This window comes from Festucalex cinctus, chromosome 4 (assembly GCF_051991245.1).
Source record: "Festucalex cinctus isolate MCC-2025b chromosome 4, RoL_Fcin_1.0, whole genome shotgun sequence".
NCBI classification, from domain to species: domain Eukaryota; kingdom Metazoa; phylum Chordata; class Actinopteri; order Syngnathiformes; family Syngnathidae; genus Festucalex; species Festucalex cinctus.
The window spans coordinates 24,808,183-24,830,952 of record NC_135414.1 but is presented as its reverse complement, the minus strand read 5'-3'; the positions used below and the strand labels follow the sequence as shown (position 1 = coordinate 24,830,952).

General features: G+C 40.3%; 2 protein-coding genes across 5 annotated transcripts in view; both read left to right on the top strand.

Annotated features, from left to right (window-relative positions):
* The first annotated feature begins 579 nt into the window (after window positions 1-579).
* ddx28 (DEAD (Asp-Glu-Ala-Asp) box polypeptide 28) lies at window positions 580-3,834 on the top strand. 3 transcript variants are annotated; one of them, XM_077518179.1, is made up of 3 exons: window positions 580-1,847; window positions 1,986-2,062; window positions 3,320-3,834. In XM_077518179.1, exons 1-3 carry the CDS (start codon window positions 789-791, stop codon window positions 3,717-3,719), a joined length of 1,536 nt encoding a protein of 511 aa, XP_077374305.1. In that variant the 5' UTR covers window positions 580-788; the 3' UTR covers window positions 3,720-3,834. The 3 variants fall into 3 exon arrangements, with proteins under 3 accessions (XP_077374305.1, XP_077374304.1, XP_077374303.1); XM_077518178.1 differs by having other exon boundaries at window positions 580-1,931; XM_077518177.1 differs by having other exon boundaries at window positions 580-2,062.
* Window positions 3,835-5,159: 1,325 nt separating this feature from the next.
* tln2a (talin 2a) overlaps window positions 5,160-22,770 on the top strand; it is a 75,124-nt gene continuing 57,513 nt past the window's right edge. The window contains exon 1 of one of the 2 annotated variants that reach the window (XM_077519850.1): window positions 5,160-5,297. The gene's annotated coding sequence lies outside the window, so the exon portion shown is untranslated. The remainder of the gene's footprint in view (window positions 5,298-22,770) is intronic. The other variant, XM_077519851.1, reaches the window with a different exon arrangement.

Here is a 22,770-nt window from a genome sequence, read left to right as displayed (position 1 = left end):
CAAAAATAAATGAATAAACAAACAAACAAATAAATAAATAAAAGCAAACTAAAAAGCTGTACAAGAAACAATGAGAATAATAAATATTGCTTTCAGTTAATTATATAATCAAAATTTAATGAGAACAGAAAACCCTTGGCCGATATTGGAACTTGAATGAAGCATTAATAAATTAATGAATAAATGAAGTAAATGAACAATTGCAGAAATTAAAGCAAATACTGTAGACTTCAGATTGTTCAAGCCCAACTGTATCAATCAGTATAAGTATGTTTGTGTGTTATTTTGGGATCTAAATGTCAGTGTCTGACTTGAAAATCTATTTGAAAAATGAAGGTAATCATTCAATTTGTGTGTGCGTGCGCGAGCGTGTGTGGGTGAAAACGCTTATTCTTCTGTGAAAATAGTCGTTGTTATACGCGATTTATATGTACTTTTCATACTATTGTTTTCTTCTTAAGCGCACATAAATATTGTTTAATAAAGTTTTGAATACTGCATTTTTTTTAAGCAGAGCAAAAAAATACATAACTAAATAACGACGTCATCAATCCGCGTCCGGCCACAATCGTCATCAACAATCACCTAACGCATACCGTCGCGTTTAATTAGTTTTTTGTTGTTTTTTAAATGGCGTTTTGGAAGCACATTACAGTTTATTTTTTGATTAATTGATGAAGACCCCCAGTGGATTAATCGCTTTGTTTTATGAGGTAACTCCATGTTTTATTCACGCTTCTTCGTTGCTACATTTTAGCCTCTAGCAGGCTCGCATTCACGTTACCAGAATGTGGTCTCTGAAGGTCGGCTACTCTGCTCTAGCTTCTTCAAGAATTTACTGGACTAGAATAAATAGTCTCTCGACCGATCTTGTTTATTTTTCGGTCTGCGCGGCCTCGCCGGAAGAGATCCCTGTCATTCGCGTCCCTCGGTCTACGCAGAATCGCATTGAGAATGTGAAGCAAACCCGAGGCAGGAACAACATTAACACCAGCAAAGCTGGCAAGCTCCTCATCCAGAGCAGGAACGCCAGTTTGAACCAGTCTGCAGGATACACGCACGGCAAATTTGACGAGCCTACACTCTGCTCCAAAGGATGGAAGCACAAAAAGTCATTCGGGGATTATTTCACCGTCAACAACATCAAATCTGTTGCCCCTTTTGTGTTCGGAAGCGGGCAGGAGGAGGATATTAAAAAGCCAGTGAAGACCTTCCATAAACTGCATATTTCCAAGGAGCTGGTGGAGACTTTGGAACGCTTAAACATCACTCATCCCACCACTGTGCAGCTTCAAACCATCCCCAAGGTGATGAGGGGTCACAACATCCTGTGTGCAGCCGAAACGGGAAGTGGGAAGACGCTGAGTTATCTGCTGCCAATTGTGCACAAGTTGCACGTGGATAATGAGATACATGAGGAGGGGTCTCCTAAAATCCACGCTGCAGTTGTGGTGCCCTCCAGGGAGCTGGCTGAACAGGTAGCATCTGTGTCCAGGAGCCTGTGTGCCCCACTGGGAATGGTGACGCGGACGATAGGAGGCGGGCGAGGCGTGGGGCACATCAAGGGGGTGTTCAAGCAAGGCGTTCCTGACATTTTAGTAGCCACACCGGGTGCTCTGGTCAAAGCCCTGCGGAGACGCTACTTGGACTTAAGCCATCTGAGCTTCCTTGTAGTGGACGAAGCGGACACCATGTTCGACCCGAGCTTCGCCAACATGCTGGAGGACATTTTGCGGCACACCGAAATCGCCAGCGTCCCGGACGAGACGCAAGGCCCCGTCCGTAAGGCCCAGCTGCTTGTGGTGGGTGCCACCTTCCCCTGCGGCGTCGGCGACGTCCTCAACCAGGTGACTGATCTCGGCAGCATGGTGGTCATCAAGAGTAAGATGCTCCACTTCCTCATGCCGCACGTAAAGCAGACCTTCCTCAAGGTGAGAGGGCAGGATAAGATCCTGGAGTTCAACCATTACCTGAAACGACTCCAGCAGGAACACGGAGGAGGAGCAGGAGGGGATGCCGTCCTTGTGTTCTGCAACAAGGCTTCCACCGTCAACTGGCTGGGGTAGGGCTGCTTGATTTATGGAAAAAAATAATCATCACGATTATTTTGGCAATATTTGAAATCACAATTATTCAAACGATTATGTAATTTTTAGTACAAAAACAAGAAAATGTTTAAGCATTTAAAAATATTAAGACCAATTAAAAAACAATAGAAACAGGATAATTATTAAGTACCTTTTGGACCAAACAGAATTTATAATAATAGAGATTTATAATAAGTAGGGGTGTGAATTGCTTCGTACCTGACGATTCGATTCGTATCACGATTCACAGGTCACGATTCGATTCGATACCGATTAATCCCGATACGAATTTATAAGTCGATTGTTGCGATTTTTTTTCATTCAAATTTAGAAAATACTAATCAGTAAGCTTGTAGAGTGTAAGATTTATATGAAAATGTATTATTTATTTATCTGAAATTTCAGTCTTATAGAGGTTGTAATCTATTTCATGTTTAAACAGCATTAAAATAGAATATTAAGGCTTAATGTTCCGTTCATATAACATTCTTCCATGCTTAAGGTGTGAATCCTAAAAAAAAAAAAAAAAAAAAAAATCGATTTTGCCTATTATTGAATCGATTCGAGAATCGCGCGATGTAGTATCGCGATATATCGCCGAATCGATTTTTTTTAACACCCCTAATAATAAGTATGTATGTATGTATGTATGTATGTTGGCAAAAACTTGAAGTTAGGGTGCAACTTGTGCACTGTGCAGTAGGACGATCATTTATTTTTTTGGAACAAAACAAGAAAATGTTTACAGTTACACATTTAAAAATATTAAGACCAATTAAAAAAATAGAAACACTTTAATTATGTAAGTTCCTTTTGGACCAAACAGAATTTATAATATTTATATATTTATTTATTTATTTGTGCTAGCAAAAATGGTCATTTATTTTTTGGTACAAAACAAGAAAATGTTTAAACAAAAAAATCTCTATTAGGGAGGTTTTTTTTAAAACACTATAATTATGCATCTTCCTTTTGTATGAAACAAAATGTATTAAATTAGTATTAAAAAAAGTGCAAATGTATAAATTTAAACAACACAAAAATTAGTATTAATAATCTTTTTTTTATGATTATGTTGATTTTGTAATTGTGGCGTGCAATAATTGAAATTGTAATTGAATTTCGATTAATTACATAGCCCTAGGCTGCATGTCAAGGAAAATTCCAGGTTTTCTCGATGTCATGATTCTCACGATCTTTTTTTTTTTTTTTAATTAAACCCCCCACAACAGGTACTCGTTGGAGGAGATGGGGGTGCCGCACGCTCGCCTCCAAGGGGAGATGCCGGCTGTGGTCCGTGCGGGCATCTTCCACAACTTCCAGAAAGGCACGGTCAACGTTCTCCTGTGCACCGACGTCGCCTCGCGAGGCCTGGACACGTCCCGGGTGCGCCTGGTGGTCAATTACGATTTCCCGGAGTCGCACACAGACTACATCCACCGGGCCGGCCGGGTGGGGAGGGCCGGCGGGTGCGAAGGCGGCGAGGTGCTCAGCTTCGTCACGCATCCGTGGGACGTGGAGCTCGTGCAGAAGATAGAGCTGGCGGCACGGAGAAGGACGACTTTGCCTGGTATGGAGTCTGAGATACGGGAACCAAGACCTGTAACTGTGGAGACTGAAGAGTTGAGGTGATGGACATCATTGTACAACAACCTATAACATATTAAATTGAATAAGTGTCCACCTGCTCATTTTCTATAGTAAATTTATGATTGTGGAAAATCCCTAAATAAATGTTCCTTTGCTATATGACCCTGCTGCACTCTGTGTGATTGACCACTAGATGGTAGTATTTGTCTGACTTCAGATTGCCTAATAGACAAAAACCATGACATCCTTGTTTTGTTTTGTTTTTGTTACAGATGACCCCACCACAAGGTCATTAATTGTTTATTTTTAGTGTGTTCTGTGCATTCCAGTGTCTTCCATGCGTGTGCTGCAGAATCACTTCACACTGCACTAATTACAGTATACACGTCTCCAATTTCAATAAGCACAGGCCCAAACCTGACACCCCGATGTGGCGTCTGCATGGCCCTTGAAGCCTTACCTTGAAGGGATTTTTCCAACCCTCCTGTCTTTTCCTTCCTTTTTTTGGCTGCGGGTAGCTTGTTGAAAGCAAAGTGTGAGCCTCAAAAGTTAAACTTTTTCCACATTACAGACCCTACGTGGAATGTTGACATGCAGATTATGGATTACGGGCAGTTGACGGGAATCAATCCAATGTTAATCTCTTCCCGGAGACGTCTCGCTCCCACATTTTAACTTTTGGGGTGGATTGCTGGGAGGAAATGTGGAGATTAAGGTCGCAGACAGATGTGTCAACATGTCGCTTCCATCAGAATGTTTGGAATTTTATTTGGTTTCTCAGGCAACTGTTCCCTTCTATCCATTGATAGCTTGAGTAGAGGCTATTGACTTTATTCTCCAGCACCAAATGAATTACTGTACATCTTCATCAAGAATTTGCCCACTGGCTAATCAGTGAATCAAACGATAGCACTGTTTTTAATTGGAAAAAAAAAGTGAGTTAAAACAGTTTATAATTGATATCAATGATTTTAAATGATTTCAATTTAAATATCTTGATTTATCTGTTGATTTTAAATTTAAATCTGTTTAAATTTGAGGTGTATTTATAGCGAAATAATTTGTAAAAGCTTCTAACTTGTGTTAATTAAATCTAATAATCGCATAATTATTGAAAACGTAACAATATATATATTTTAAATAATGTATTTGGGAAAACAGCAACTTTTGCAAATCTATTAAAATTGAATTTCATTGAAAATTGCACGGTTAAAATAATTGATAGATGTTATTGACTAATACTAATAAAATTATTTTTTTAATTTATATGCAAAAAATGTTTTAAATGATCAACTGTCAGTCATTTCTAATTCAGTAAAATCTTGCTGGTTATTTACTTGAATGTTTGTGTGGGAGTGGCTGAATGGACTACAAAGCGTGGTCCATTTAAAGTGACGTATTTCCTTTTGTGCCCCCACTGGAGGATCTGCTCCCCCTCCCCTTTTACGCGCACACTCACTCACGCGCATTACTCGACACTGTCCCCCCCCCCACGCACACACGCACTATCCGGCCACTTGGAAATCTCCCGTCACACCGTTTAGGATATTATTTTGCCGCTAAATCAGCGGAAGTATCCGCCACCGTGCGTCCTGCGATGCGCCAGTGGAGCATCTGAAGGTAGGCTGCTCTTTTTTTTTTTTTTTCTTTTTTCTTTTTGATGCAACAATGTAATCCGATTACCGCGGCGCACACCTCTTCTGCGGCACACGCCGGAAAGCCGCCTGACCTTCTCCAGCTAATCGGGGTTTGGAGAAGAAGCACTGCCTCGTGTGCGTGGCTGCCGTTGTGTTGCCGTGCGTGCGCATTGACCGGTGAAGTTGCGAGCTCCCAACACGCTGAGATGCTTCGTTGAATCGACGCGCAACTTGTGGAGTCTTGATACAGACGAGCCGGTTCCCTCCGGTGGCTTCGCCGGCGCGGGCTGCAGCAGCACGCCGGCGGGGGAGGCGTCTCTGCCGGCTTTTGTTTGGAGAGTTGCCCGGAGGAGGGGCGGAGAGGGGGGGGAAATTCGAATGCACGGGTCCCCGCCATGTTAATGTACGGTGTCAAGCATGACTGAATGGATTGTTTGCAACTTTGTTTTATGACCCCACCCCTGGGTTATGCATGCACTGGGATAATGAACCCCCCACCACAATTCATTGTATTGCTTCCTCGTATTCCTGAAAGAGACCGTCTCATGTTTGCTATCAGGGTTGTTGCCTGTACGTTCATGGATTCAACCTGCAGCTTCCCCATGCACGTTTGCTACCATGTCTCCACTGACTGCCACACCCCTTCCCGGAGAGCAGCCTGCTAGTACTCCACCATGCTTTGTGTAGTGGTGTGTAGTAGCCTACACTTATCCACTTTTATGAGGCAGGTTTGTGCCAGAGATAGTGCTACATGGGGACTATGGGGGATATAACCCCGTCAGAAATATGTGTAGCTCCGCCAACATTTTATTTGATATTCTGAAAATATATGTAATAAATTATTTTCTCAGCCATCCTTTGTATCAGTCAAGCCCCCTTGAGCCAATGGAGAGAAAAAGACATGAGAGGTGTCCCTGGTTTGTGTAGAATGATGCTAAATAAAATGTGTCATGTAAGGTGAGCTGAGAAATGAAGCAGGTCAACGGAACCTTCTTCCATCTCACCTCTGGTTGCCTGCATACCAACATGGTGCCCACATGTCAAATGAGTAGCCCACGGGCCTGTTCTAAAATTAGCTCACCAGTGAGGTGCACATTTAACTTTTTTGATGCTATTTTTTTTTTTTTTTTTACGTCACACTTGGCATTTTGAAATGACAATATTGAAAATAGCTTGTACTTGTATACGGTCGTCCCTCACCATGTCATGGTTCACTTTGTTGTAGTTTCACCCTATTGTAGTTTTTAAAATCACATTTAATTTTGTTTTGCGGATTATTTTTGCTCTATTGCAGGGTTTTGTGGAGATAATTTCTTCACACGGTCAATCACTGCAGACTTCCATAACAGTAAGCACAGGCCAAAGAGTGCGTAAAAGACGGAGAATGCCCAAAGTTTTGGGAATATTCACGTTTATAAAGCACATTACTAGTTTACATAACCACACATTAAATGAACATCATTAGCTAATTTAAGATAGCTAGCATCGTTAGGTAATTTAAAAAAGCCAACAACCAGTAGTTGTTTGTTGTAGCAGAAGGGTATCAAGCTGGTAGTCAGTACCCAACAAGTAGCTCTCAGTTTTATAAAGGTTAGTGACCCATATCCTGGTATCTGTATGTTCCAGAATCTCACCATTATCGTTATAGCTGAAGGAATATTATGTCACCGCAGAGCTCTTGCTAAATCAAAAATATCAAAGGATGCAAAATATTCTTGTTTTCATGTGTGATTAAACACATGACTGAGCTTTTGAAGCGTTGTGGTGGCGAGCCTTTTCCATATTCAACTGTGTCCTTCCGCACAGTTGTGCATTTATGGATTAAGTGTCTTTTTCAAACTTTATGAAACTTGTGTGACTGTGGTCTGAAAACATGATTTTCAGAGTGGAGAATGAATTATCGCACATTGCTGTGGAGTGCACTAGAAGCGCCAAGTGTTTGGCCTTCAGTACTTGGACAGGATGTAAAATGTACATTTGCAAATGAGCAAGACTTTTTCACATTTTTAGATGTTTTTTTTTTTAAATGTCATATCCCTAAATTACTGGTGACTTAAATTACAATATCTCCATATAAATTGCACAATAAATCCATCCATCCATCCATCCATTGTCTTGACCGCTTATTCCTCACAAGGGTCGCGGGGGGTGCTGGAGCCAATCTCATCTGGCTTTGGGCAGTAGGCGGGGTACAACATGGACTGGTTGCCAGCCAATCGCAGTGCACAATACATCTTTTAAAATGTGTATATTGTCAACTTGCACGATCGATTTTCGAGTTGATGTCATTAAGTTATAGTCCAGGGCCAGCTCATCTGTGTGAACATTTCCTTGCTGTTCATTGTAGTTAAATGCTGCTTCAACATGCAGCTCCCCGTCCATTAACTTCAAGTGGCCAAACTGTATCGGACGTCCTTGTCGGCAAGGAGCAAATGAAGAGCTTTTTCATTACCTTAGCACTGATCCATGGAGGCTGTAGTGGCCGTGAACAGTAATGTTATTTGCCACTTAAATTTAATGTTCTCAAAGCGGCATGCTGAAACCCTCTTCTGCCGCGCCGTAACTGTTCACACGTTTAGTGCTGAAATCACAGGGTAGACATGAGCTTCATTCGATTGAAAGATGACCAAGTCGATTGTTTATTGACGATCCTCGGGTGGGTGACTAACCTCTGGTGGGCATGTGTGAAGGGGTGTGGCCTGGAACTCCTTATTAGATGTGCATGGCTTATTTATTGATTTTTGACAATGAATAAAAACAGGCCTGGGGAGAAGGAGGTGAATGATCCAGTGTTCATCACTTTTAACTTCATGCATATGACTGTGAGAGAGGGAGTGTAACATTAACGGTCATAATAATAATAATAATGATAATAAATTGTCAGTCCAATGGGAAAGGACAGTTGGCAAAATTGGGGAAATTGTAATAATTGTGGCAACATGTTCAAATGAGGCATTTTGCTGATTAAGAATGGTGGAGGAAGGTCTTGGACGAGCAGCATGGTGTCCTTAGTGTTTAGCCCGTCTGCCTCATACTTATACATACTTTTTGAACTGTACTTTGCTGTTTACAGTCCCTACTGTACACATAATTTCCCCTACAATTCATTATAAAATGTACACAAGTCTTTTGAGACACACGAGTCTTTTGAGATCAGACATCTTTTGCCAGTTTTCTCATCTTGAATTGCGAGCAAAGTCTCGGTTTTGTGCGCTAACTATGGTGGTAGCGAACTTCACGACAAACTACAGATGGCGAACAATTCTTCAAAATAAGAGGCCAAATGCTTACTTCAAGCTGTTCGTTGCTGCTCCATGTTAGTTTTCTTTACAACTAAATGTAAAATCATGAAAATTAGCTGTTTTGTATTTCACCAAACCACCTAACTTTGCCCTACAAAAGTTTGCTAGCTTAATGCTAACACATACTGTGAAATGCTAAGAAAACTAGCATTGATGTTACAGCATTTTGAACAGCTTATTTTTGACCACAAGTACAACACATGCTGACCGAGCATACAACAGTAATCACAGGCATGTATTCTTTATCTTCTGCAAAAAATTGCACATTTTATTGTACCTTATTTGCTTTGATCTTGTGTTTCATGATCAAACCTACGTCTGTATGTATTATACTGTGCACAGAGAGGGAGCAGCTTAATGACATTTATAATGTAAGTCATGGAAAATTGTGGAATGGAACTAGTTCAATTTAAGGAGGGATTTGTTGGGGAAAAAATGCTTATACCTGTAATCAGTTTAAAGTAAAGAAAAATGACTGTTGTCTGCCATAAGCTCTTTTAGCTCGTCTTTCAGAAAAAAAGAGGCACAAAAGGGACAAAGCAAAACACGCACACACGTTAATACTTTGATGTTCACAGAAATGAATGAAGAGGTGGTAGTCACTTGCATGTCATTTTTGAGTGGGAGTCTGTGTTTGCCCTTCTCATATATTTTTTTTCAAACATGGTCAAATTTGGTCAACAATGTGGCTACTGAGGAATTTGTGGCCTAGTTCAAGTCGATAAAGCAGAATTTGACACTTTGTTGTGACCGAGTCGCTGCATGCATAAGTCTCATAAACATGAGAGTCAAATCACAACATTACAATCATCAGGGCCACTTCTTCAAGAATTCTTTCTTCATCTTAGCACACATGACAACAGAGAACAACTTAATTAGGATATATACTTGTGGAGGAGCAGTGCATTTTTTTTTGTACTACATTTTATCGTCCTAAAGTATTTGTACAGCCGTAGTGGTTGTCATGGTGATGGGAAGCTGCCTGGTAACACACGCTGATGTAACACAAAATTTAAACTTGAAGTGAGAAATTGTGCCTTCAACTAAACCACACATTTGATACGCTCACTTAAAACAACTTGTCAAAAAAAAAGAAGCACTTGCTAACCCATTGTATTAGTTCTATCCAGTATGTACTGTATAATAAAAGTTGCTAAGCTCAAAATCCAGGTAACAGTCCTACTGGTGAAATACTAGCACTGTGAGATGAATGACAGTTATATTTTACAAATTTTAAGAGTCATCTTTACGAGCTTTCCAAAACAATTTATCATATTATGATTTGTTCCAGCTGTCTGGGTGTATTTATACATAAGCAGACCAAAAAAAAAAAAAATCCTTATTTGCCTCCTAAAAAATGTTCTAAATAACTATGGTGTCATTACTATTTAATTTTTAAAGCCCTTTTACCTCCATCATTCCCCTCTTTGACTGTTATTTATGTTTTCCAACTTAACTTGTAACTGAAGATGTAATCAATTATGGGCTTCTTTGTCCTTGCCTGATGTCCAGGCCTGATGAATTTTCAGTGATAAAATGGCCCACATTACCTCTTTGAGTGATTGCTTGATTTCTAACTGTAAAGACCGCTTGTAGATATGCAGGAGAATAAGAATGGTTGGTTTTGGCAGCATTGATTTTTTATTTTTTTTTAAATTGATGGTATCTAACTATATAGGTGTGCATGCAAGACCATACGTCAAGACCAAACATCTGTCATTATTAGACAGGCACAAATAACAAACAGTGCCCATTGAGACCGTCACCCGAAAAGGTATGGGGCCCGCCCCTTTTTATTTCCGCGATTAAACACGGCCGGGTCTGCTGCCTTGACAGCAGCTGGCTTCTAAATCCCAAAGTCATAAACAAATGGTGTTCTCATTATTCAGCACGTTTGTTGACAAATTTCTACATTTCTATCAGTCATCGGAGTATTTTAGTGGCCATGACACCATGGTGGTGTGTGTGTGAAATTAATCCGACGGTGGAATTCCCCTGCAGAGTCACTCGCAGCTTTCTTAGGGAACATTTCTGGGAGTGCTGGAAATGCATCCCACCCCCTTTCACCAGGCTCCTCAGCCCCCCGCAGCCTCTGGGGCATCTATTCTTGGTTATCCCATCAGGGTTAGATTCTTGCTGCGAATATTTGGCGGCAAACTGTGTCTGAGGGAGTCACCCCACTGAATAAGGCCACCCTTCTGGAGGTGGAGGACGTGCTTGTGGTCCCAGTGTTGCCGAGTGAAATGTATAGGATCAAGTAGTGAGAGATCACTTTATGTCATGGTGGAGTTTTTGTGGTCATTGACAGATAGTACGTTGGTCAGTTTGACCACAATTTGTTTAGAACACTTCAATTCACCAAAGACTTAACTGAGGCTGGCTGTAAATCATGGAGCATGGAGTTTTCCTGAGATTTATGAATGTCGTAGAAATCCAGTTGGTAAAATGTGGCGCCATTTTTGTGCAGTGCTAGTGTTCGGCATTTAATTGTAAAAGTGTCACAAAATATTCCTCTCATGCGGTCTCGCTTTTCAGCATAATCACTTTGGGGTACGGCGGAGCCCAACGCGCCACTGTCCATTTACTAGTCGACAGGCTAGTGTGGAATGTCTGGAATGCCTATCAGAAGCTACTTTTGCGCTTCCTGTTGAAGTTGAGTTTGTTTCTCGTTATTTGGGGCACTCGTCGTAAGCCAACGTACCACTGTATAAGACAGACTTTATCTTAATTTCCAGGGTGTAATTCTTTTCAAGAAAATGCATCCATCAATAAGATTTTACATTGAGACACGGTTTTGTGTGCAACTTGCTCTGCTGCCTTCTCAACTTGACGCATCCAAACCTCTGCTGATGACAGTACCAGAAATAGCGCTTTAAGTGGCCATTAATGAACGACCGCTACACAGTCATTCTGTCGGCCCACCGCCTCCACCGGCAGCTCCCCAACTTGGTGCTTGGCCAGAACCATTTTTTTCTTAAACGGGCTCTCAAAGACTTGCGATGCTGTCTCTTGAACCGAGCTATATAAGGGAAACAATCCTGTGTTTATTAGTTTAGGGCAAGTTCATGGGAGCGCTGCCAGGCCTGGGAGTAGAAAGTGAGATCAGGAAGAAGAAGAAGAAGAAGAAGCATTCAGTGTTGAGCTGTAAACATTCCTTTCCTGGCATTTTGCAGCACTTCTGAGAAAGCTTTGTTGCTATAAAGGGGCTGGAGATGGCTTTTCATTTGTCTACCATGCTATAAGGGGCCATGTTTACTAATGTACTGTGGTCATATTAGCGGCCGCCTAATGGCTTCAATTTGGGTGGTCCCTGCCCATAGAATTCAGAGAGTCAATTGAAAGGTGGCCATCCACCTGCCGCATCCTTTCAGCTAATAGTGATGTATGAATTTTGAGATGTGTTCACACTTATTTGGTTCTGTGGTTTGGACCAAAACCAGAAACAACATTTGATGCCCAATGAAGCAAATGTTGAGGGTCACGGGATCTCCCAGTTGACTTTGGATGAGGCGGGGTAAACCCTGGACCGGTCGTCAATCAGTCGCAGGGCACATTTTGACGAATAGCTATTCACACTCGCGTTTACACCAATTTAGAATCGGAATCAATTGCTTCAACTCAACTTTACTTGATCGATTATCATTTATCAACGAGATGTGATTATTCAACAGTCAATTTCACACAAACCAGACATATATGACATTTAATTGAAAGTTACCATAAACGAGTGTTTGTGAAAGAAAGGGTAGGAGTACAGTTGTCATGTGTCAGGCCTTGGAAATCAAAACTGGAGTCATAAACCTGCCATAGGGCTGCTTGATTATGGAAAAAAAATATGAATCACGGTTATTTTGGTAAAAATTGCAATCACGATTAGGACGATCAAACAAGAAAATGTTTAAACGTAAAATAAAAAAAAATAATTAAGACAAATACAATTCTTTAAAATACTATAATTATGCAAGTTCCTTTTGAATGAAACAAAATTTAATAGTTATTTTAACATTTAATAAAGTCTTAATAATTTATTATTATTATTATTTTGAGTGATTATGCTGATTTTGTAATTGTGGAGTGTAATAATTGAAATTGTAATCAGATTTTGATTAATTGCACAACCCTAACCTGCCAAGTTCTAGTATTTGCTCTGTGAACACCACAAAGGGTGCAGTTGAATTATCTTCTACTGCACACACGCGTGAACTGCTTCCATTTCGGGAACTTGTGTTGTACAGTGTCAAACTAGGGCCAAATGTGATTCAGTTTGCCGCAAGTGGTTTCTGTTTATTTCCTGAAATTTAATTAGGATAATCCATAGCAGTAACACTGTTAAAAAAAAAAATAGAATTCTGTCTCCTTGTGAACTCTTTAACGTTTGATACGAACATGCCTGTGTGCAGCTTGTTCTCCAGCTGGCAAGAAGACAAATGCTGCATTGTCACATTCCGCTCTTCACATGGACTCGGGGGGGTTAGAATGCCAGGCTTGTCCTCAGTTGGGTTACTTATCTCCCCAGTGCAGTGTGCACCCTCAGGGAAATTACTTGGAAAGAAGAGGGAGGAGGGGGCGTGGATCGTACTCACCCACCCACGGTCATCACATGTCACGGAATTCAACATTTCTGCTGTTAAATCAAGTATTTTCACTTCTTATTTTAGCTGATTGATTAATTTAGTTTGCAAAATATGTGAGGAATTTTTACTGATGTTCTTGCCTTGTGAAGACGGATTTAAATGTCAGTAAGTGGCAGATGGGGAGTGGGATTTCTGTGATTGTTTGTCCTTGTCCCTTCGTGACAACTTGTTCTCTTATTCAAGCTGCTGCACTTCAACGCTATGAAGTGGACCGTGCGGATAAATGTGGCTCGGTGTAGATACATTGAAAAGACAATTTTCAAGTAAGGAATGCACAAAGTGCCGGTCCAGAGATGAAAGTCATCAATATCAATTTTTGGAAGTGTGCTCCTTCGCCCTCTTATGCCAACAGTGAGATGAGAAACATTTGGATGCTGGCATGACAACAAACCCACACATGCAGTCGAGTTGTTTCTTTTAAACTGAAGAGCTAAGAGGTGTCTGTTTTGTTGGCAAAATTCTGTAAAAACTACTGAACCCATTTCCATGAAATCACGTCTGACCTTCCTGTGTCGTGTTTGTTTGTATGTTCTCCCTGTGATTGTGTGGGTTTTCTCTGAGCATTTCGGAACCGGACTATCCTACCCCACCACATTCCAAAAACACGCATGTAACGTCAAATGAAGACACTAAATTGTCTTTAGTTGTGAATGCGAGCATAAATTGTCTGTTTGTGCCCTGCTTCTGGCATTGGAGTCAGTTGGGATAGGCTGTAGCACACACATGCATGTATTTTTAATTATTTGAATCATTTATTTATTAAAATATTACATTTGTATAATTTTATTTTTTTAGCGTATGTTTCTTACTCTTGGGTCAAAAATGTCAGAGCCTTCCACTCACACCACAGCATTGCAGCCAAAGGAAATGCAACGAAATGAGGGCAGGAGACTTTGTGGGAATAAAGTAATACAATATCCTGGGCCTGGCACAACAATATTCGAGTTGAGCTAGTTAGCTAGTTTAGTTTAGCTTCGAAATGTGGGTCTATTCTTCTGATAATGTTTAAGCCAGCAGAGAATGTCTGTCCAGCCCACCACCCTTAACACCTGTCAGTGTGATGGGATCCAGTTGGTGTACCTAATGAAGTGTCTAGTACACTGTCGGTTATTATTCTTTTCCTCTTCCAAAAGAGTTTTCCTCTAGGCTTTAAGTGGACATAGTGTATAGACTGCAGTATTTCCACCATTCTCCAGCATGCATGTACTGATCTGCTCTCCTCATCCCTCCGGTGCTGCTTTTCCAATTTGCTGACCAAGCGGGAAAACGGTGGCGGTCTGCTCTCTCTGTCTTTTTCACTCTCTCTTCCCTTTTTTTTTTTTTTTTTATCTCACCAGCATTTCTTTTTCTGCCACTCAAGACTGCCCCCCACTTCTCAAACCTATCTCCAATTCCTCCGCGTGGCTTGCAAGGATGTTGACACTTCATCTTCGAGCCACTTGGCGGGATGAAAAAGGGCGTGTTTAGTGAATCTGCACGTAAATGTCTGGTAAATAGACGACATCTCGTGCTGATGGACAAAATAACTGTATTTTTGAATAACCTTCATGACATTGTGCCAGGGATGGGAAAAAAAAAGTCACTTTAAGCTAGTCTGCTCGACTTGCCACGATGTGAATAACACAGGTTGATACTTGGAACCCAAAGACAAATCTGTAAAGAGTAAACTAGTACCCTCTTTTTCATGGTGTACTGTCAAAAATATCATCAAACTTTGAGGCCACGTTGACCCAATATGGCTGATTGGTTATTGAGACCAGATTTTGTGTCAGTTGGTGAATCAATCTTTCTAACAAAGTCACAATCGTACTACAGTATGATCGATTTTAGCTTTTGCTTGAAAAATCACCGCACCACATACAGCCGATACTTTCTCTTTCAACTCCTATGTAAATCTTAGCTTTACAGTTGCCATGTCTTCCCTCCGAGCACTTTGTGTTGTGTTAAAGACAACTTACCACGACATATGGTGGTATCGGATATCATATCCTTACTTCATTACAGCCTCCCAGTAGTGTGTTTATTTTCAAGAGTAAAAAACGGGGCATTTTATTTCAAAGAGGGCAACATTTGAGGCTACGTAAATGTTTGTCAAGGGCTGGATTTTGTATACTGTATATCGTCCATGTGCATTCATTGATTTTAATTGATACATTTTTGGCTTGGAGGCTTTATTTGAATTTGACCTATCAGTAGCTTGTAGAACATTATTTTTGTGCAATAGCAAATCAAAGAATAGTCACATTTTACACATCAAATAAATTGCTCCAAGCACCCAAGGTCCAAGGCCATTCTTAGGTGTATTAGGTGGCAGCTGCTGCCACACCTATAGAAGATGATCCGCCTTTGGGACACTCTCCTGACACCTCCTGTTGTGAACTGTGTTGGCTCATATTCCGTATTGTCCAACTTGTTTCTGTAAATGCAAACCTCACTCATTTGCTCTTTAAATCCTCTGCAAATGATCTCCCAGCTCTTAAACTAAAGCAGGTATATTTTCTGTTCCTTGCTGTTGTAACAGGTGTCAAACAAAGGCGAGTGTTGAAAGCTTGCGAGGTGAAGTTGGAGCTGCTCCGTACAATGGAGCTGACAAGCAAGAGACCAGTTTTTCATTTATGTCGCTGCCAGCATGGAGCAACTGGGGCTTGGTCTCAGCTGGATTGTTCAGCCACAATAGGCTGAAGGTGGGGTACCTCTCGTGTTGCTTTGGTCATTTTCTCGAGTTAGTCCACAGGCGCAGCCTAGACGAGCACCTGCCTTCAGAGTTGGAGTGGGTCTTTTGTAATTGTATCATTATGTTGGATGATCAACACGTTTTCATCAGTGAAGAATGAGCCCCTTGTATCATTTGCCCACAGTGAACTAACTAAGCACTTGGGACAGTCACGATAGTTTCAGCCTCTCAAGTTCTTAGTTTGAAGTGGCTGCTTGAGTGAAACACTCCAGTTGGTAGCTGAAGGAGATGAAAGTGGTTGTTGCCTTTGACCTGTTCTTGTTCTTGCAAATTGGATTTGGATCCACCATGTTTCCAAGAGAAGTGGTACAAGTTCAGCCTGATTCACTTTGGTAGTGTCCAAGTCCTAATTGGGTTTCTGCTGCAGTGTCTAATTTGCAAATACATTTTAAATTTAGCGATAAACAGCAAATCTAGTGACTTTTTGTGGTGTTGTTGGAGATGTCTGGAGACTTTGAGACATTTTCAAAATGCCACAAACTAAAATAACATGATCTATTCAGTAAAGCAGTTTTGGAGAATGATCTAAGGACTGACTTGGAAGTTACAAGAAGGAGTCATGCCAAATAACCCGACAAAATAACTTTTAATTCTGGATTTCTCCAATCTGAGTCATTATTGTGTATTATGACATTTGGTGCTGACTTCACCCAGAGCGGCTTTTCGGTTGCCTATCCCAAGTTTTAAACACAATGTTAAAGCACTTCCAATTCCATCACTTCAATGCGCTTGCGGTGCTCTCCCAAATGTTCCATGCAATCTAATAATAATAGAAAAAAATACAAGCGCAACGGTCTCGTTTTATCAGGCATGCTCCACCACTTTTCCATTTGTTGCCAACAGCGTACGCAATCTGTCGTTAGTAAGTCAACAAGCATTTAGTCCCTCCTTTTCTTAATTTATCAGGCCCAAAGTGCTTTTACGCTGAGTACAACCACGTTGAAAGTTCTCCAACATGCTTGGGAGGGAAATAGTGTGATGGTGGCATCGGTGTCCTAGAAGTGTAAATGCACTGCTGGTGCACGCAACACCCAGAAAGGCACTCATCCATTTTGGAAAACCTCTTCTGAACCGCTGCTAATGGAAAATGATAAGAGTGTTTATCCTAATTGAAATGTGTGCCAATACATAGCTGCTCACCAAATTGGAATTTAGTCGTAGCTGTTGGCCGACTGTCCGCTAACTCGCAGCTGTCTGGCGGATTAGAGGACTCGCGTTTCTCTGCTGCTGAGATGCAAAAGAAGATTAGGTGGGCAGTTCACGAGGGAAGGTCTGCTCGGCTCTAATCTGCGGACTTGGTCGAGTGAAGCGATCCATCTGTGTGCGCAGTTTCGTTCACTTGAATGGAGGGAGTTGCTTGCTTGTTTGTGTAGAAGTCAGCGCTGACTGGAACCAGAACATGGAAGTATCTGAGGTCCTCTATTATCTTCAAGTCCTGAATATGATTGTTCTGGTCGGCTGTAACACAGAATAAAATGTCCTGAACTTTTGAAAAACTTTATTGAGCCGTTGGAAAAATCCATTTGATATACCGTAAAGTGCATTGTTTGGGGGAAATGTATGTCTAAACTGTATTTAGGAATATATTTTAAAAAATGATTTCTGTCAAACGGTTGAAAGGGTCGGCAGTATGGTGAGGTAGTGCTCAGCATGTGTGCCTCACAGCTGGAAAGTGCTAGGTTTGAAACTTTGAATCTCTGTTCAGGCCCTCATGTGTGTTGGCATGCTCCTTTTTAGGCTACTCAAACTTCCTTTCACATTCCAAAACATACATGTTATAGACTCAAAATTGTTCATAGTTGTGACTATAAGTGTCAACAGTTGTTTTTCTACTATATATGTGCCTTGTGACTGACTGACTGTTGAGTGGTGACCAGTCCCTGTTGCTATGCCTTAGAATGAAATGCCTTCTAGAATGAAATTTGTTTTCTTACAAAGAATCAAATACAGAAGGGCACCATTCTCCTTCTTTGTCGGTCTTTTGTAAACATGTCTCATTGAGAATGATGCTTTCATGAGGCGTGTTTTTTGCAGTTTCCTGTGTTACCTTGTGGAAGTGGAATACCAAAAACTGTCATGACATGCCTGCTATTGTTGCTCTTCTTTCTCCTCACTGCTTAGCTCTTATGTTTGTTGAACATTTCACGGGCAAACATAGCAAAATGCTATTATTTTCACAGATGGATGCTGACTAAAAAAGGAAATTGGTGGTGCACATGTAAACGGTTTCTCTTGCAGTAATGTGCTGTGATTAGTTGACTTCTCTTGCTGTTGGTCTGTGCGGAAACAAATATGTCTACAGAGTTAATCCATCCTATTCAACATCAATTTTTTTGATCTTTAAAACTCATTTGTTATGTTTCCCACGCAGCCTTTCTCATATGGTGATGCCTGTGATTCATCGTTTTATTTATTATCGTGACACGGGAACATTGCCAATGTAATATACCCTCGCAGGATGAGTCCTTTAGAAAGCAATCACTCTTTAATAGTAGTTCGGATTTGCTTTGAGGCTAGAAAGCTTCCTTTTAATTCGCCGTTTGTATTGCTTTGTCTACTTAGCTTTTTTGTTGGTCCATTTCAGTTTTTATGTGGTAAAGGAAAGTGTTGGAAAGATTGCACACATTCAAGTTCTAAAAATGTACTTTTGTTCTATTTTTGTTTTTGTATTTTTGTTCAAACTTTTACACAGATTTATTTGTAAGTCTATGGGAGTAATATGAAAGTGTAAAAACTACATAGACTCGAGTCATGTGACTTGACTCGAGTCAGGCTCAATTTTACGTTTTTAGGACTTTTTAAACTTTGGAATAACTTGACTTGACTTGGTCCTTGGTATGACTCGACTTGACTTAGCCTCGATGGAAGTAGCCATGAGGATGATTAAATTTGGGTTCATGGAAGTCAAAAAGTCACAAACTACATTTGTCACTACAAAACCCACAAAGACAAGTAAGCTAATGCGCACACAGTTTTGCTAGCATACAAAGGTTTTGGACCATTAAAAAATATGTGATTGTCAACATGTAAATAGCGACAGCTAAGTAGCATAATTAAAGGTGGGGAGGTTTATGAAAAGTGTCCGAGCCGTTTGTTTCCGCTGTTGCAGTTCAGTTAGTATCACTCAAAAGGATTTTTGGAATTTTATCATCCCACAAATGCTGACAAATACTCCACTGGTGTAATAATAGTAACTCAATCTAAATCACCAATGTAAACAAGTTCTCAGTAAGTTGGCTGTGGGTGTTTGATTCAATTCATGGAATTGGACAAAACCGGAATTGAGAGGCTGGAATTGAATTAGAAGACACACTTCCTCTGCAAGGGCAGCACTAATCTCTGCTGTCCCAAGAGTGTCGAATGGTTGGTCCTGACCCGTTAACCTCTATTGCTGAGGCCATTATGTTGCAACAGTGTGTGTGAGTATATATGCGTGTATGCGTAACTTTTGATGCATAGCAACAGCTGCGCTCCAGATGTTCTCAACGCTCCGAAAAAGGGCAAAATAGTGAGCTAACGAATGAGATTTGTGGTCCTGAAGAGAAAGATGAGGCTCCGTTGGATGGGGGTCTAAATAAATATAGAGCAGGATGATACTTAGAGGGGTTTTGCTAGATGGTCCTGTAGGTTTTGAATGTTCCCATGCAGTTTCATCACAACTTGCAGAAAGGGGTTTGAAGATGTTATTAGATGTAATTTAGAAAAACCTTTCACTGGATATTTACATAGGATTTTTTTTTAATTTAATCAAATCAAATCAAATCAAATCAAATCACTTTATTTCACTCTTTAAAATAAAAGAAATGAAAGGGGACAGAAAGAAGTAAAACTTATTTTGTCTACCCCTAATCAACACACACAAAATCAATGACAGCAAGCGGTCAAGACGCTTTTGGTGTTACAATACTACCAAACAATTCAAAAAGAATTCAACTGCATGTCCTTTTATGATATATATTTTTGCAGTAAATATGATTGTATACATTTTTTAAAAATACAAATAGATTGAGAAGATTTTGCTTTACAATCCAAATTGTTCCATAGACTGACTTTTTTTTTTTTTTTAATTTAAGAGTGAGGTTGCAATGTTTCAGGTCACTGCTTGAAAGTGACTCTGGATCTTCACCCAGCCGGGCTATGTCATGAGCAGAGGTAGCCAATGTGGTAGTAATTATGTAAATTAGTCCCATTTTTAGATAGCTCATGTGTAGGCAGACACTCCTCAGAACTCACTACTTGCATACAAAAATTAAAAAGACATTCTGACATTCTCCTGTGTGTCCCTTTTAAATCCTGAAATCTGACCTCCAAGCCTGTTAGTGATGAATTGGGTTAATATATTTCTCCAAACTTTGCTTTTATGGTGCCAGGATGCTGAGCCCTAACCTTGAGCCAGACACCCCCCCCCCTGCTCACACATAGTGGGGGGGACATTTTCCAATTTATTTTTTGCAAAGGGGGGGGGCACCATGTTGTCTGAGCGCCCTCAACGATCGTCTGCACAATGAATTCCTGAGTGGCATATTTGGCTTTCTGGCATTAGCCCCTGCATCCCACCTATGGAGACCCCCGGGGTTCGCCATCTTTCAGTGCATTTCGTTTCATTGTGATGATGTGATCAAGCTTCTGCTGCTTGGTCATTTTGATGCTTCTCGTTTCTTAAACTCAGCATTTTGATTTTGGAAGGAAACTTCCTCAGGAATTCAAAATGTCTGTGAAGTTCCTCAATATAAGATTTTGCTCTCTCGACCATTCTCTCTGTTTTTGTGTGGAATGCTCACATTGATTTTCCTGAAGGCAAAAGTGAGCAGGATTAGTGTTTCTCCATCACAATGCGTTGAGCACTTTCCAGGGATTCCGTTTTACTTTAATGTGGCTTTCATCCTCAGGAAGCCATCCTTTGAGGCTTGTTATGAAGCTTGCATATTAATGAGTGCATCTCACATAACTCATTAGATTCAAACTTTGTTTTTGTGACAGTTCTACTTTATTGTCTTGTTGGATCTTTATTTCCATATTCTGGCAACTTTATCTTTGTAAGTTATGCCATATTTCTTGTTCTACTCTCATATTCTGCTTTACTTTGATTCCAACTTCATGGCTTATTGTTTTTCTTGTGACATAAAGACGTCAAATTCTTTATTAAGTTCTCTTTCTTTAGCAGCTTAATTATCTAATTGTGTTGTGGCTTTTTTTGTCATAATATTGCAACTATAGAATCTTATTCTGACCTTTTTCTTATATGGTGATTTTTTTTTTTTTGGGGTGGTGGGTTAGGAGATCTGGTCTTTATTACCGTATTAACTTTATTCTTTTATGATAACAATTCTTAGAAAGCTATACTGCCAGACATTTCTTACTCCTAATCCTTATGACAAAGTAAAAGGTTTATATTACTATAGTATACAATAGGGGTGTTAAAAAAAAATCGATTCGGCGATATATCGCGATACTACATCGCGCGATTCTCGAATCGATTCAATAAGGGCAGAATCGATTTTTTTTAAAATTTTTTTATTTTTTTATTTTTTTTAGGATTCACACGTTGAGCATGGAAGAATGTTATATGAACGGAACATTAAGCCTTAATATTTTATTTTAATGCTGTTCAAACATGAAACAGATTACAACCTCTATAAGACTGAAATTTCAGATAAATAAATAATACATTTTCATATAAATTTTACACTCTACAAGCTTACTGATTAGTATTTTCTAAATTTGAATGAAAAAAAATCGCAACAATCGACTTATAAATTCGTATCGGGATTAATCGGTATCGAATCGAATCGTGACCTGTGAATCGTGATACGAATCGAATCGTCAGGTACTAGGCAATTCACACCCCTAGTATACAAATTGGATTATTCCATGGCTAACTTCCAATGGAAATTGTCCAGCAATGTTCCTTACCTTTGCAACCCTTCATCATATACAAGGAAATCTCACACAGCTAGTGTGCACTAAAGTGAGTCAGTGGCTGTAGGAAACGTGAGCTTACTTTCCTGTGAGTAAGTGACACTCGGGAGAGGAGGCGTACGGTTACCCAAACCCGGTCAGGAGGAGGCGGGCTTAGCGGTTAGCAGCATGGTGTCATCGCATGCAGCTGCTCTTATCTTGGCCCGCTATAATGTGATTTGGAAGCTCCGTCAGACGAGACCATACATCATGAAAATAAAATGGATCCCCCCCCTGCATGCTTTGGGAAACAAACGAGTGCCGCTTTGCATCATTGATCTCGCCAGCCCGTTTCATTTTTCCTTCATGGAGTCACCTTGAGAGGAGCACTCTTGTCCTGCATCAGTCTGCAGCATGTACAGTATAGTGCTGTTTGTCACTATTACATCCCCATGTCATTAACTCATTCACTCCCAGGACATTTTCGCTATTTTACTGGATTTTGCAAGGCCCATAGAATATTGTGTCCTATTGCTATAAAAAACATGGAATCTACCAAAACAAAGATTAGAGCCTAAAAGTACATTTCTATCTTTTTCCATTTTGGATCAATTAGCATTAGAATATGGTTAAGTTTCATCATTATTTATAAATCTTTAAAACTGTGGGGAAAATAGCTTTTTGATCTCTTATACTCTGCTGCCATCTGCTGGCCGTTTTTGTAATAACTACCATTGGTTCAAGCATTCCCTTCAGTTCAGAGGCTGCATCAAACCCAAAATGCATAAATACATCTTTGGGAGTGTGGCAATATTTAAAATAGAATGTATTTATACGTTTTTGGGAGTAAATGAGTTAACTGTCTGCCTGCAGACATTTTCTTAGTAG